Genomic DNA, 14434 nt, shown 5'->3' with positions numbered 1-14434 from the left:
ATGGGTTATTTCGGAGTCATAGTGACGGGACCTATGTTTGGATCGCGAGTAAATATCCCCTTGTTTTTGTTTCCTACATAAAAAAAAGGTATCTATATTTCAAAAGATTTAAAAAAGTTTAAACAAAGAAAGTCACAACTTTTCATCAATGGAAAACCAACATTTTTCAAAAGTATTTCATAAATTAAATTAAAACAAACGTCTAAGAAGTAGTGAAAATAGCATATCCACAAGCCCACAACGTGGCGTGAGGCGCCGCTTCACGAGTTTGCAGATCAGCTATTTTCACTCATTGGGTCCCCGGGGCAAAACTCTAATTTCTCTTTTGGGTCTCGATCTTAATTTGCAGATTTTGATTATTATTACAAAACATACATTGACCACTTCAGCCCTATATACATGTCGTCCATTTGAAAATAGCCGATCTACAAGCTCACAATCCGTCGCATTGTGAGCTTGTATCTGCTTGATCTGTTTTTTTCCAAAGATTTTTTATACATTTTGAAATGGGACATTCTGCACAATGAGTACATTTTGAATTCCGGACTTTTACTTGTAACTTTGTAAGTATTTCTACATTGCAGTATTGATACTTTTACCTAAGTAAAAAAAATTAGTACTTTTTCCACCACTGCAACTCACAAGCACAACCAACCTGAGTTTTTTTTACTGTTCAACTTGAGACATAATAAAAGTGCAAGACAGACAGGAAAACAAAGTGTATAGATGTACAAACCTGCAGTGTCATTCCTCACTTCCTCCAGTCTCGTGTCTAAAGACGTCAGCTGGGCAGCATGAGCTGAAATTAAGTCATTAAAACAAAACAAGAATGTTGTCGTTTAATGTTGAAGTGACATTCCTCTGCTCATTATGTCCCTTAACCCATTAAGACCGCTGAGGCCCATTCTACGAATGCCTTCTAAATCAGTGGTTCTCAAACTTTTTTCGTGCGAAGGACCCCCAAATTGACCCCCAAATTGATATATATATAGAAAACCCATCTGAAAATGTTTTGTGCCAGGGACCCCCCCAGAAGATTTGTGTAAAAAAAAAAAAACATTTTGAGAACCACTGTTCTAAATCGTAAGAGTTTTCTGAAAAACGTATAATAATAATAATAATAATAAACTTTATTTATATAGCACCTTTCATGACATGAATGCAGCTCAAAGCGCTTTACAGAGCAAAAAACTAAAATAAATAAGTGCTTTACAGAAAAGCAATAATGATTGAACGAATGATTAAAACTTTTTAAAATAATGGCATTGAAATAATGGCAACGAACAAAAAGGCAGTGAATCAAGCAAAACAGTGACGACATGAATAACAACACAGAGATTTAGAAAAAATCTACTAAAAGCAAGAGTGAAGAAATAAGTCTTGAGCTGTGCTTTAAAGCTGTCTACAGAGGGTGTGCCTGTCGTAGGTGTTATGTTGCAGCCTCTGTGGACAGCTTTAAAGCACAGCTCAAGACCTATTTCTTCACTCTGGCTTTTAGTTGATTTTTAAATCTCTGTGTTGTTATTCATGTCCTCACAGTTTTGCCTGATTCACTGCCTTTTTTTGCAATATACTTGTTTTAATGTTTTATGCTTTTGCTTTTCTTTTTTGCTTTATTGTTAAATTATTTGTACTTTTTCTGTAAAGCACTTTGAGCTGCATTTCATGTCATGAAAGGTGCTATACAAATAAAGTTTATTATTATTATTATAGCAAAAATCTAAAATGACACAGATGCTTTCCCAGTTTTAATGGGTTCATTGAAGCAGCAGTGTAAAAGAGGACAGATCAACCTGTGTTGTGTGTCTTCAGCTGGTCCAGTTGTGTCTGGCTGGCTGTCACTCTGTTCTCCAACTCAGACAGTTTAGACTCCTGATCAGATTGGCTCAACCTGAACAACGCTGAGAGGAGACAGTTGACAAACTGAACGTTAACGAGAAGCAACGAGTGCTCGTCTGCTGTCTAATATAGTATATTATACTGCCTAAATACTGTCTAATGTATATTATACTGACTAAATAAATACTGTTTGATGTATAATATTCTACTGTCTAAATAAATATTATGTCTAATGTGTTCTGTTGTCTAAATAATTACTGTCAAATAGTCTACTGTACATTTGTTTTCTTCTTCTAATGTTAATGTACAGTATAGTCTACTGTCTGAATGGATGTTGTGTCTAATGTATAGTCTACTGTCTGAATGGATGTTGTGTCTAATGTATAGTCTACTGTCTGAATGGATGTTGTGTCTAATGTATAGTCTAGTTTATTAATGGATGTTAAATCTACTAAATAGTCTGTCTGAATGGATTATGTGTCTAATGTATAGTCTACTGTCTGAATGGACGTTGTGTCTAATGTATAGTCTACTGTCTGAATGGATGTTGTGTCTAATGTATAGTCTACTGTCTGAATGGATGTTGTGTCTAATGTATAGTCTAGTTTATTAATGGATGTTAAATCTACTAAATAGTCTGTCTGAATGGATTATGTGTCTAATGTATAGTCTACTGTCTGAATGGATGTTGTGTCTAATGTATAGTCTACTGTCTGAATGGATGTTGTGTCTAATGTATAGTCTACTGTCTGAATGGATGTTGTGTCTAATGTATAGTCTAGTTTATTAATGGATGTTAAATCTACTAAATAGTCTGTCTGAATGGATTATGTGTCTAATGTTTTCCTTTACAACAATCAAACAACTTAAAACAATTTACCTTGTTTTTCTGTCTGTCTGACTGTCTTTCAGTCTGGACTGAATCAATCAATCAGCCTAAATACACATGCATAAACAAAGCGAGACAGACAGTAAAAACAAAATGTAAGGTGCAAACCTGCAGTATCATTCCTCACTTCCTGCAGCTTGTTCTCACTAGAACTCAGCCTGCTGTCTAGAGATGACAGTTGGACAGCATGAGCTGAAATTAAAAATATTATTTTAAAAAAATGTAATCATTGTGTAGTATACTGTGTGAATGGATGTTGTATCTAATGTATAGACTACTGTCTGAATGGATGTTGTGTCTAATGTATAGTCTACTGTGTGAATGGATGTAGTATCTAATGTATAGATAGATGTGATGCCTCTTGAACCATGACTGGTGGCCTTGTCTAGCTTGTATGTATTTTGTAATTATGTTATGTGTTTGTGATTTTTTTGTATCCTGATGACTGCTTGGCACAAAATGAATTTCCGCAAGGACAAATAAAGTATCTATCTATCTATCTATCTAGACTACTGTCTGAATGGATGTTGTGTCTAATGTATAGTCTACTGTCTGAATGGATGTTGTGTCTAATGTATAGATTACTGTCTGAATGGATGTAGTGTCTCAAATATAATCTACCTGAATGAATCGTCTAATGTATCGCTTTACAACAACAAAACACAACATCTTAAACAACTACAGTATTTACCATATTTTTCTGTCCGACTGTCTTTCAGTCTGGACTCAAGAGAGACAGACAGGAAAACAAAACAACAAAGACGTACAAACCTGCAGTGTCGTTCTTCACTTCGGCCAGCTTTTTCTCGGTAAAACTCAGTCTGATGTCTACAGATGACAGCTGGGCAGCTTGAGCTAGAATTGAGGAGAGAAATCTTTATCGGTCAACGATCAACAACTAAAGACTGATCTCCATAGCACTGAAACGGCCCTCATCAAAGTAAAAAAATGTGCAAACCAGCCATCGCAGTGATGTCAAAAATGAGCGCACCGTTTGACACAGTCAATCATAAGGCTGCTTGTAGATCGGCAATTTTTTTTTTCAAGTCAAGGACCCCTAAAATGATATGTTTTTGTCCGCGAACCCCCATCTGAAAATGTTCTGTGCAAGGGACCCCCCAGAAGAGAAGATTTATGTTAAACAATTCAAAAATAATTCAAAATCTTCCAAAGATTTTCGAGATTCTTAAAAAATGTTCAAAAATAGCAGATCTGCAAGCTCATAGCGTGGCACGAAGTGACACGCTATGAGCTTGTATATCTGCTATTTTTGAACAGCAAACATATGAATCGATAATGTGGTTAAAATGATTGCGATTCTGCATCAACACATTTAGCTGGGGACACCGCAGCACGCAGCACGCAGCACGCTATATATGCTTATTAACACGGCTTGGTTGAATGCTTGATTCTAATTGGTCAATCACTGAATTTCTAATGACCGATGAGCTCTATAATAATCAAAGGCTCAGAGCACCTGCTCATATCAACCTGTGCTGCTTGATTTTTATGCCATGTAAACAAACACACTGTGTCATTTACAGCTGAACATTGCTCTCGAGAATGTTTTTGAAAATATTTGAAGCGAGAAATTGATTGTATTTGATCAACACTTGCTTGTTTACCGAGGCGACCGTGTCCGCCCAGGGCAACAAACCGGGTTCAAATCCGGGGTAGAAGAGGAATGTTACATAGAGCAGCTTTAAAACATTATCAGTATAATTAACACCCTATATATTTGATCATACTACAGCATCACACAAAAGCAACAAACGTAGCACAGATACCTGCGACGTGTTTGTAGATCTGCTACTTTTGCTAATTGCTATAAAAATTTTTGTGTTATCTATGAATCACACACACACACTTTTTGTGTCTGTCTGTCTCTTTCTATGTGCAGGGCGTTGCTGAAAATGACCACTTGTGCTCAGCTACTACCCTGGGTAAATAAAGAACAACACACACACACACACACACACACACACACACACACACACACACACACACACACACACACACACACACACACACACACACACACACACACACACACACACACACACACACACACACACACACACACACACACACACACACACACACACACACACACACACACACACACACACCCCCCCCCCCCCCCTGTGATCCCCATGTGATCTGCTCACAGCCCAGTCAGGCCTCTCAGATGTGTCCTCCTTGCCTCCTAGCCACCTACTCTTTGGAACAAATGACCTGACCTGTGATTTGCAGCAACTTTTTTAACCCATTAAAGACCTATGAGGCCGATTCTACAAATGCCTTCTAAAATCAGTAAAGTTCTCCAAATTGGTCTGAAAATGTTTTGTGCCAGGGACCCCCAGAAGAGAAGATTTGTGTTTAAAAATATAATTCAACATATTTTCACACTTTCAAGATTTTTTTAAAATGTTCAAAAATAGCAGATGTACAAGCTTGTATATCTGCTATTTTTGAGAACCACAATTTTAAACCAATGTTCTAAATCCTAAGAATTTTCTGAAAAACCTACCTATCAACCCACCCACCCACCTACCTACCTACCTACCTACCTACCTACCTACCTACCTACCTAAAATGACGCAGATGCTTCCCCGGTTTTAATGGGTAAAACCGACTTGAGACCTTTTATATTCCCTCAGGCCTTGTGTGTTTAGAATGTGTGCATGTGCTTATGTGTGTGTGTGTGTGTGTGTGCATGACTGTGTTGGCACGGGGGCGCATGCACAAGCGCTCATCTGAGCCATCTGCCGGGCGAAATATTCCCCACTTCCCCAGATATAGATATTAAAAACATTAAAGAGCTTAGTTTATTGTCATGCTACACACCATTGACAGCAGAAATAATGTGGTTATGAACTATACATGAATTAAATGCAAACTATCAACTATCAATTCAACATCTCGCCTCATGAACCAGCAATTTTCCTGCAGTGATGGAACTACAAGAGCCGGGATTATAATAAGTAGCCGTCTGTGTCTGTGTGTGTGTGTGTGTGTGTGTGTGTGTGTGTGTGTGTGTGTGTGTGTGTGTGTGTGTGTGTGTGTGTGTGTGTGTGTGTGTGTGTGTGTGTGTGTGTGTGTGTGTGAGATTAATAAATCCCTATGATGAGTCATGCGTTACATCCTGAAGTGGGTCAACAACAGCTTCAGTTAAAGACCAGGTTGGATTTGGGTCGGGGGGGGGGGGGGGGGGGGTCGATCGATGCCTCTGCTTTTGATATCTCCCCTCTATTTTAGAGAGGGAATGTTTTTTTGTTTTTTTATCACATTTGTGAAATGCCGTGAAAGTGTAAAATAAAATGTACAAAAAAATAATAGTGACAATAACTGGTCTACAAACTCACAAAGCTTGCAGATTAAGTGGTCAATAACCCACCTTAATTCTGATTTGGATTATGTTCTTTTTACAAATCAAACCCTGTTAACCTATTAAGACCGGGAACGCATCTGTGCGTCATTTTTAGATTTCTTTGGCTATTCAAAAATAGCAGATCTACGAGCTCATAGCGCGGCACAGAGTGCCGCGCTATGAGCTTGTAGATCTGCTATTTTTTTAAATTTGTGCAAATCTTTGAAGTTATATACATTTTTAAAGCGAAAATTTTTAACTCAAATCTTTGCTTCTGGGGGGTCCCTGGAACAACATATTTTGAGTTGGAGGTCCACGGCCAAATACATATCATTTTAGGGGTCTTTGAAATGACAAGTTTGAGAACCACTGATTATAGCAACATACGTTTTTTTTCAAAAAACTGTTAGGATTTAGAAGAGATTTGTAGAATCCCCCAGAAGATTTGAGTTACAAATGCTCGCTTTAAAAAATATATATTCAAAGATTTGCAAACATGTTCATGATAAAAAAAATAAAAAAAAAGCAAATCTACAAGCTCATAGCGCGGACATCTAAAAAATGACACACACACACAGACGCTTTCATCAACACGGTGCATGATGACAGAGTACCTCGTACATTCAGAAAGCAGCTCTCCTCGCAAGGGGACGGAGATTACAGTATGTTGTCGCCCTTGGCTGTGTGCGCGCGTGCGCGCGCGTGCGTGCGTGCGTGCGTGCGTGCGTGCGTGCGTGCGTGCGTGCGTGCGTGCGTGTGCGCGTGTGGAATTGCACTTGGAATTGTAGGAATTGAGGCATTACATTTTGTTTGACTCAGTTCCACAGATAATAATTGTGAAAATAGATTGCTTGCGTTGCAGGCATGTAGATCAGCTATTTTTACAATTTTCCATCTTTATTTTAGATAATATTTGACAATTTGGCCAATGTTTGACCATGTTTTATAGTATAGTTTGTTGACAACCTTTTATAGGATGAAAAATACATTTTAGAGGTTTTCAAAAGGTCTTAAAAGTCATTAAATTGTGGTTGAGGTTGAGAACCACTGACTTAACAGATGATATCAAATGTAAATGTCATATGGCTCTGTTGCACGTTACATTGCACGACAATGTAACGTGAAATGCTTGCAAAGTGTAGGCTATATTTTGTCATAAAGACAAGACATTAAAACCCTGAATTTGATTAGAACTATTCAATTCTGATTCGGGGGGGGGGAGTGCACAGGGCCCATTTTCCCTTTAATCCGTCCATGACATCATTAGGTACACCTGCCTCAGAGTTATTGCCATTCACTGTAAATAGAGCAACAAGTATCTTTCTGCTATAGCACAGCAGTGCTCAAAGAAACTTGCACATTTTGATCAACTTTCCACTCGACAAAAAGTTGGAAAATCCATCAATATACTGTAAGAAATACTGTGTGCAGAACGATCTTCACTGACAGCCACACCACTCACACTCACAGTATAGTCTACTGCAGGGACTCCAAACGCCTGGGGCACGCAGGCTGCCTCTAGCACAGTGGTCCCAAACCTTTTAGCTTGAGACCCAAAAGAGACATTTTATGTCTCCCTGGGACCCTAAATAGTGAAAATAGACGCTCTTACAAGCTGCTCTACAAGCCGCTCTACAAGCCGCTCTACAAGCCGCTCTACAATCTACAAGTTGTGAGCTTGTAGATCTGCTATTTTCACTACTTCCTAAAAGTATTTTTTTCCCTCTAATTAATGGATTTCTTTTTAATTTATGGAATATTTTGAAAAACGGATTTGTTTTTAAAGGAGAATTCCGGACATTTTAAGTGTTATCTTTGATGTGTCGTTACTCACCTACCGACGTAAACAGTGGCATTGTTTATTTCCAGTTATTCCCCTGTCGTCATATTTTCAACCCCCTCCGTTGTCATAATGGGAGCGCGTGTCATAGGGAAATTCGTCTATTATAACCGATGCAAAGTTATTTTTTTCTCTACTACTACTCATTGTGGAGTCTTATGATAGTCAAACATGCAGTGAAAGTTCCTGAGAGGCTACCGCTAATGACGAACGAGCTAACGCTAGTTGCTTGTTTCTCTCCCAGAACCTGGCAACTTGGTGTTGCCATGTTGAGAAACAAGCAACTAGCGTTAGCTCGTTCGTCATTAGCGGTGATCTCCTTTAACATTTTGTTTTTTTTTGGGGGGGGGGGAATCTTTTGAAATAATAATAATTAAAATCAAAATGTAGGAAAGAAAAAATAAAGGGGATATTTACTCGCAACCCACTGTTTGGGAAACAGTGCTCTACTGTAGGGGGTGAATGATGATAATAGTGTAATGGTGGTTCTGGTATTATAATAAAAAATATTATCAGCACATTAGTAGAGGCCCTAGGAGGGGTCCACGCGTACCCTCTTATTTTTTTTTCTAGTTTAGATTTTTGGCATCCATAGGACCTCTAATATAGGGATTTTGATGATCCCAAGAAAAAAAGTGGTCCAAAGTGTGTTTTTTTCAATGTTTTATTACCCCTATGAGACCTGCAGGATTGCTGGCTGAAATGCCAGCGAGACTGTCTTTCGGAGACTGTGGCACGCTCAAATTTAGACGTAGCCCAAAGATAGCGATACCATTTGATTCTAGACAACCTCAGGTTTCCAATGGGACCAACCTTGTCATGCTACCTTGTCGGGAAGGGGGCTAAATACCTAAGGATTCAAAGTTAGACAACATTTTGTCGAGGGAAAAACGGCCATCACTGTTTTCCAAATGGTCCCCTGAGCTGTCACCTTGATATAAGTGAATTGAAATGGGTTACATGTATACCTACAAGCCTCCCCTGTACATAAATGCCACATTTATGCCAATCTCATGCAGTTTTGGGCAAGAATCATGCAGTTTATTGCATGCAGTACAAATATGTAATTTCCGCCTATTGTAAAAAGGAGACCACTTTACTGTATCTATAGCTGTATGAGACCACTGTACTGTATCTATAGCTGTATGAGACCACTGTACTGTATCTATAGCTGTATGAGACCACTCTACTGTATCTATAGCTGTATGAGACCACTGTACTGTATCTATAGCTGTATGAGACCACTGTACTGTATCTATAGCTGTATGAGACCACTGTACTGTATCTATAGCTGTATGAGACCACTGTACTGCATCTATAGCTGTATGAGACCACTGTACTGTATCTATAGCTGTATGAGACCACTGTACTGTATCTATAGCTGTATGAGACCACTGTACTGTATCTATAGCTGTATGAGACCACTGTACTGTATCTATAGCTGCATGCATGAGACCACTGTACTGTATCTAGACCACTGTACTGCATCTCTTTCTATATGAGACCACTGCATCTATAGCTGCATGAGATCATGTACTGCATCTATAGATCACTGTACTGAATCTATAAACCACTGTACTGCATCTATATACCACTGTACTGTATATATAGACCACTGCACTGTATCTATAGCTATATGAGACCACTGTACTACATCTATAGACTACCTACTGTATCTATAGAATGCTGTACTGTATCTATAGACCACTCTAGTGCATCTGTAGACCCCTGTCGTGGTATGTAGACCATTGTAGTGCATTTGTAGCCCACTCTATTGCATCTGTAGACCACTCTAGTGCCTCTCTAGCCCACTCTAGTGCACCTGTAGACCACTCTATTGCATCTGTAGACCACTCTAGTGCCTCTCGAGCCCACTCTAGTGCACCTGTAGACCACTCTATTGCATCTGTAGACCACTCCAGTGCCTCTCTAGCCCACTCTAGTGCACCTGTAGACCACTCTATTGCATCTGTAGACCACTCTAGTGCCTCTCGAGCCCACTCTAGTGCACCTGTAGACCACTCTATTGCACCTGTAGACCACTCTAGTGCACCTGTAGCCCACTCTAGCCCACTCTAGTGCATCTGTAGACCACTCTAGTGCACCTGTAGACCACTCTATTGCACCTGTAGACCACTCTAGTGCACCTGTAGCCCACTCTAGCCCACTCTAGTGCATCTGTAGACCACTCTAGTGCCTCTCTAGCCCACTCTAGTGTACCTGTAGACCACTCTAGTGCCTCTCTAGCCCACTCTAGTGCCTCTCTAGCCCACTCTAGTGCATCTGTAGACCACTCTAGTGCCTCTCTAGCCCACTCTAGTGCCTCTCTAGCCCACTCTAGTGCACCTGTAGACCACTCTATTGCATCTGTAGACCACTCTAGTGCCTCCCTAGCCCACTCTAGTGCCTCTCTAGCCCACTCTAGTGCCTCTCTAGCCCACTCTAGTGCATCTGTAGACCACTCTAGTGCCTCTCTAGCCCACTCTAGTGCACCTGTAGACCACTCTATTGCATCTGTAGACCACTCTAGTGCCTCCCTAGCCCACTCTAGTGCCTCTCTAGCCCACTCTAGTGCCTCTCTAGCCCACTCTAGTCCCTCTCTAGCCCACTCTAGTGCACCTGTAGACCACTCTATTGCATCTGTAGACCACTCTAGTGCATCTGTAGACCACTCTAGTGCCTCCCTAGCCCACTCTAGTGCACCTGTAGACCACTCTATTGCACCTGTAGACCACTCTAGTGCATCTGTAGCCCACTCTAGTGCATCTGTAGACCACTGGCGTGATCTGTATACCACTGTAGTGCATCTGTAGACCACTCTAGTGCACCTGTAGACTCCTCTAGTGCTTCTATAGACACATCTGTAGACCACTGTAGTGCATCTGTGGACCCCCCCGCCCCCCCCATTGAGTTGTGTTGAGTTGAGATGCAGTATAGTGGTCTATAGAGATACAGTACAGTGGTCAATGTATGTGGTCTATAGATGGAGTAAAGTAATCTATATATGCAGTACAGCGGTTTAGATTCAGTATAGTGGGATATAGATGCAGACAGTGGTCTCATGCAGCTATAGATACAGTACAGTGGTCTCATGCAGCTATAGATACAGTACAGTGGTCTCATGCAGCTATAGATACAGTGGTCTCATGCATGCAGCTATAGATACAGTACAGTGGTCTCATTCAGCTATAGATACAGTACAGTGGTCTCATACAGCTATAGATACAATAAAGTGGTCTCATACAGCTATAGATGCAGTACAGTGGTCTCATACAGCTATAGATGCAGTACAGTGGTCTCATACAGCTATAGATACAGTACAGTGGTCTCAAACAGCTATAGATACAGTACAGTGGTCTCATACAGCTATAGATACAGTACAGTGGTCTCATACAGCTATATATACAGTAGAGTGGTCTCATGCAGCTATATATACAGTAAAGTGGTCTCCCTTTTACAATAGGCGGCAATTACATATTTGTACTGCATGCAATAAACTGCATGATTCTTGCCCAAAACTGCATGAGATTGGCATAAATGTGGCATTTATGTACAGGGGAGGCTTGTAGGTATACATGTAACCCATTTCAATTCACTTATATCAAGGTGACAGCTCAGGGGACCATTTGGAAAACAGTGATGGACGTTTTTCCCTCGACAAAATGTTGTCTAACTTTGAATCCTTAGGTATTTAGCCCCCTTCCCGACAAGGTAGCATGACAAGGTTGGTCCCATTGGAAACCTGAGGTTGTCTAGAATCAAATGGTATCGCTATCTTTGGGCTACGTCTAAATTTGAGCGTGCCACAGTCTCCGAAAGACAGTCTCGCTGGCGTTTCAGTCAGCAATCCTGCAGGTCTCATAGGGGTAATAAAACATTGAAAAAAACACACTTTGGACCACTTATTTTCTTGGGATCATCAAAATCCCTATATTAGAGGTCCTATGGATGCCAAAAATCGAAACTAGAAAAAAAAATAAGAGGGTACGCGTGGACCCCTCCTAGGGCCTCTACTACCTGAGATCCAGGGCGAGCCCCCCCTCTCGTCCTCAGGGCATTCTATAACAGTACCACCGAGAGCATATCGACAAATTGGCACCACCGCCTGGTTCGGGAACTGCACCATCGGTGACCACAAAGCACTACAGAGAGCGGTGCGGACAGCTCAGCGCGTCATAGGAGGTGAGCTTCCCTCCCTCCAGCAAATACATGAGAGACGATGTGTGGATGTGGCTGACAGGCAGCATCATCAGGGACAGTCGCCACCGCAGCCATAATCTGCTACTACACCCCGCTGCTGCGGGCACGACCAGGCAAACGATACCGTTTAGTATCGGGAGCAAGAACACCAGACTTCTGAACAGTTTTTATCCAGCAATGATCCGACTGCTGCATAACACCTAAAGCACCTCGCCGCTCAAACGGAACCTTTTTAATGTCGATGCTCCTTTCATACAGACATCATACCACTCTTAATCCAACGTGTTTTCAATTAGCTTAAATTCATGCACTTGTGCGTTTCCCCTTCTTTTTCTTATTCCACATTTGTATTGTTTTATTTCTTTTTAACTGCAACATTGATAAGCCCGCACAAATAGTCCCTGGCACAAAACATTTTCTGATGGGGCCAAATGTATATCAATTTGGGGGTCCTTTGCACGAAAAAAGGTTTGAGAACCACAGTACCTGATCTAGAAGGCATTTGTGGTATCGCCCTCAGGTCTTCACAACTCACACCCCAGCATCCTTATTGTGGGGAAGGCGTTCGCCGATCGACAAGCTCACAACGCGTCGCAGCACGACACGTAGCAATAACAGAAAACATAAAGGACACTAGTATAGAGCCCTGAGGGAATAAAGTAATTTGTGGTTTCTACTAGAGATGTACCGATATCATTTCTTTCCATACCCATAAGTTGCATATTGGTTGATACAGAGTAACAATCCGACACCCATGAGTGACCCCACTTTGAGAGCCACAGTGGTTCTCAAAGTGGGGTCCAGGGACTCTCAGGGTTCCTTGAGGGGGTTACAAATGGACCCTTACAGGTCTGTAACTCTAAGAGTGTACAAATGGAACCGAATGGACCCGTTCCATTTGTACACTCTCAGAGTTATGAGGGTCCTTGAAATTTAAAAAAAAAAAGTTGGAGAAGTGCAACATCAACTGAAGCATTCAAAATACAAAATAATTAGGGGTGTGCCGATACACTAATTTCACCAAACGATACGATACGATATTTGGCTCACAACTTCGATACGATTTCGATACGATACGCACTATTTTATTATGAAAAATATATGGGGGAGAAAAAAAGCAAATGCAAACAAATAATTCTGTTTTTGCATTATTCAGACATGCGAACATGTAGCTTTTCAGCTACAATAGCCGTTTTGAATCCAAATAGGGCAATAGTGTGACACCTGACCCGAAAAAAAACTACATGTTGTCACCCTTTTCACCTCGGGGCTGTTTGCATGCCTGATTATTATTATTGTAAAAAATATCTTTTTTTTTTAACGTTTTTTTTTTTCCAAAACGATACATATCGTCACGAAAACGTATCGCGATATATCGCGGGACGATATATCGGCACACCCCTAAAAATAATTGATTACTGTGAATGACATATCATCATGTGATTGACATTATGTGGTATCGTAATGGCATAGACTGGCATACTCGCCGATACCGATACGATACCAGTATTTTAGGCAGTGTATCGGCAGCTTTTCCGATCCTGGTATCTGTGTCGGAACAACCTCATAGTTTCTACCTGAGTGGTGCTCTTCCAGGTGCTCCAGTCGGCCCGTGGTGTGTTCGTGGGCCAGTCCCAGGTCCGTCAGCAGGTCCGTGGTGTGCTTGTGGGCCAGTCCCAGGTCTGTCAGCAGGTCCGTGGTGTGCTTGTGGGCCAGTCCCAGGTCTGTCAGCAGGTCCTGGTTGTCGTCCATCTTCAGCTTCAACCTCTTCATCTGCTGCGTTACGTTCACCTCCAAGTGGTGTGCGTGGTCCTTCTGCCCTGCCGCGTTGCTTTCCAAGTCCTGCATCCTGTGTGTTTTTAGAGCCCCACAGATATACATCGGTCATTAGTAACACATTGACTGCCATTGACGTCTATAGAAGTCATTTATAAATCCAACGCTTGACTGCCATGGACGTCTATAGACATCAGTTGGTGTTTTCAGTGATTACGATACAAGGCGCTCTTCCGCAACCTGTGACTGATCCTGGGACTTCCGAAGAAGAATACACCCCAGAAATCACGTGATCTAAGCAAATTCCAGCCCGTCCGGACTAACGTTATCAGATTTATAAAAATACATTTATCTCTTGATTTCTTTTCCCAGATTGCGTTTTTGGTGAAAACAAGCTATATTCAACTGCCGATAAATAAAGAACGAAACATTTTTTCTTGTCCGGATGATAGAGGAGACCCTCGTCCTTCCCCTCAGACATCTGATGTTTACATCTTCTTTGAAGACTTTTTGATGACTT

The 14434-nt window shown here is 41.1% G+C and overlaps 1 protein-coding gene across 1 annotated transcript in view; it reads right to left on the bottom strand.

The window, feature by feature from the left end:
- The window catches only part of LOC308074649 (uncharacterized protein), a gene marked incomplete at its 5' end in the record, with an annotated part of 51734 nt that extends 37823 nt beyond the window's left edge, over nt 1-13911 (bottom strand). The window contains 5 exons of the mRNA XM_080414156.1: nt 737-799; nt 1794-1901; nt 2837-2920; nt 3500-3583; nt 13716-13911. Coding sequence (XP_080270282.1) covers nt 737-799; nt 1794-1901; nt 2837-2920; nt 3500-3583; nt 13716-13911 — 535 coding nt within the window. The remainder of the gene's footprint in view (nt 1-736; nt 800-1793; nt 1902-2836; nt 2921-3499; nt 3584-13715) is intronic.
- Nucleotides 13912-14434: the final 523 nt, after the last annotated feature.

This window comes from Gymnoscopelus braueri, assembly GCF_963280865.1.
Source record: "Gymnoscopelus braueri genome assembly, chromosome: 19".
In the NCBI taxonomy this organism is placed as follows: Eukaryota; Metazoa; Chordata; class Actinopteri; order Myctophiformes; family Myctophidae; genus Gymnoscopelus; species Gymnoscopelus braueri.
This window is presented reverse-complemented; position numbering and strand designations above follow the sequence as displayed.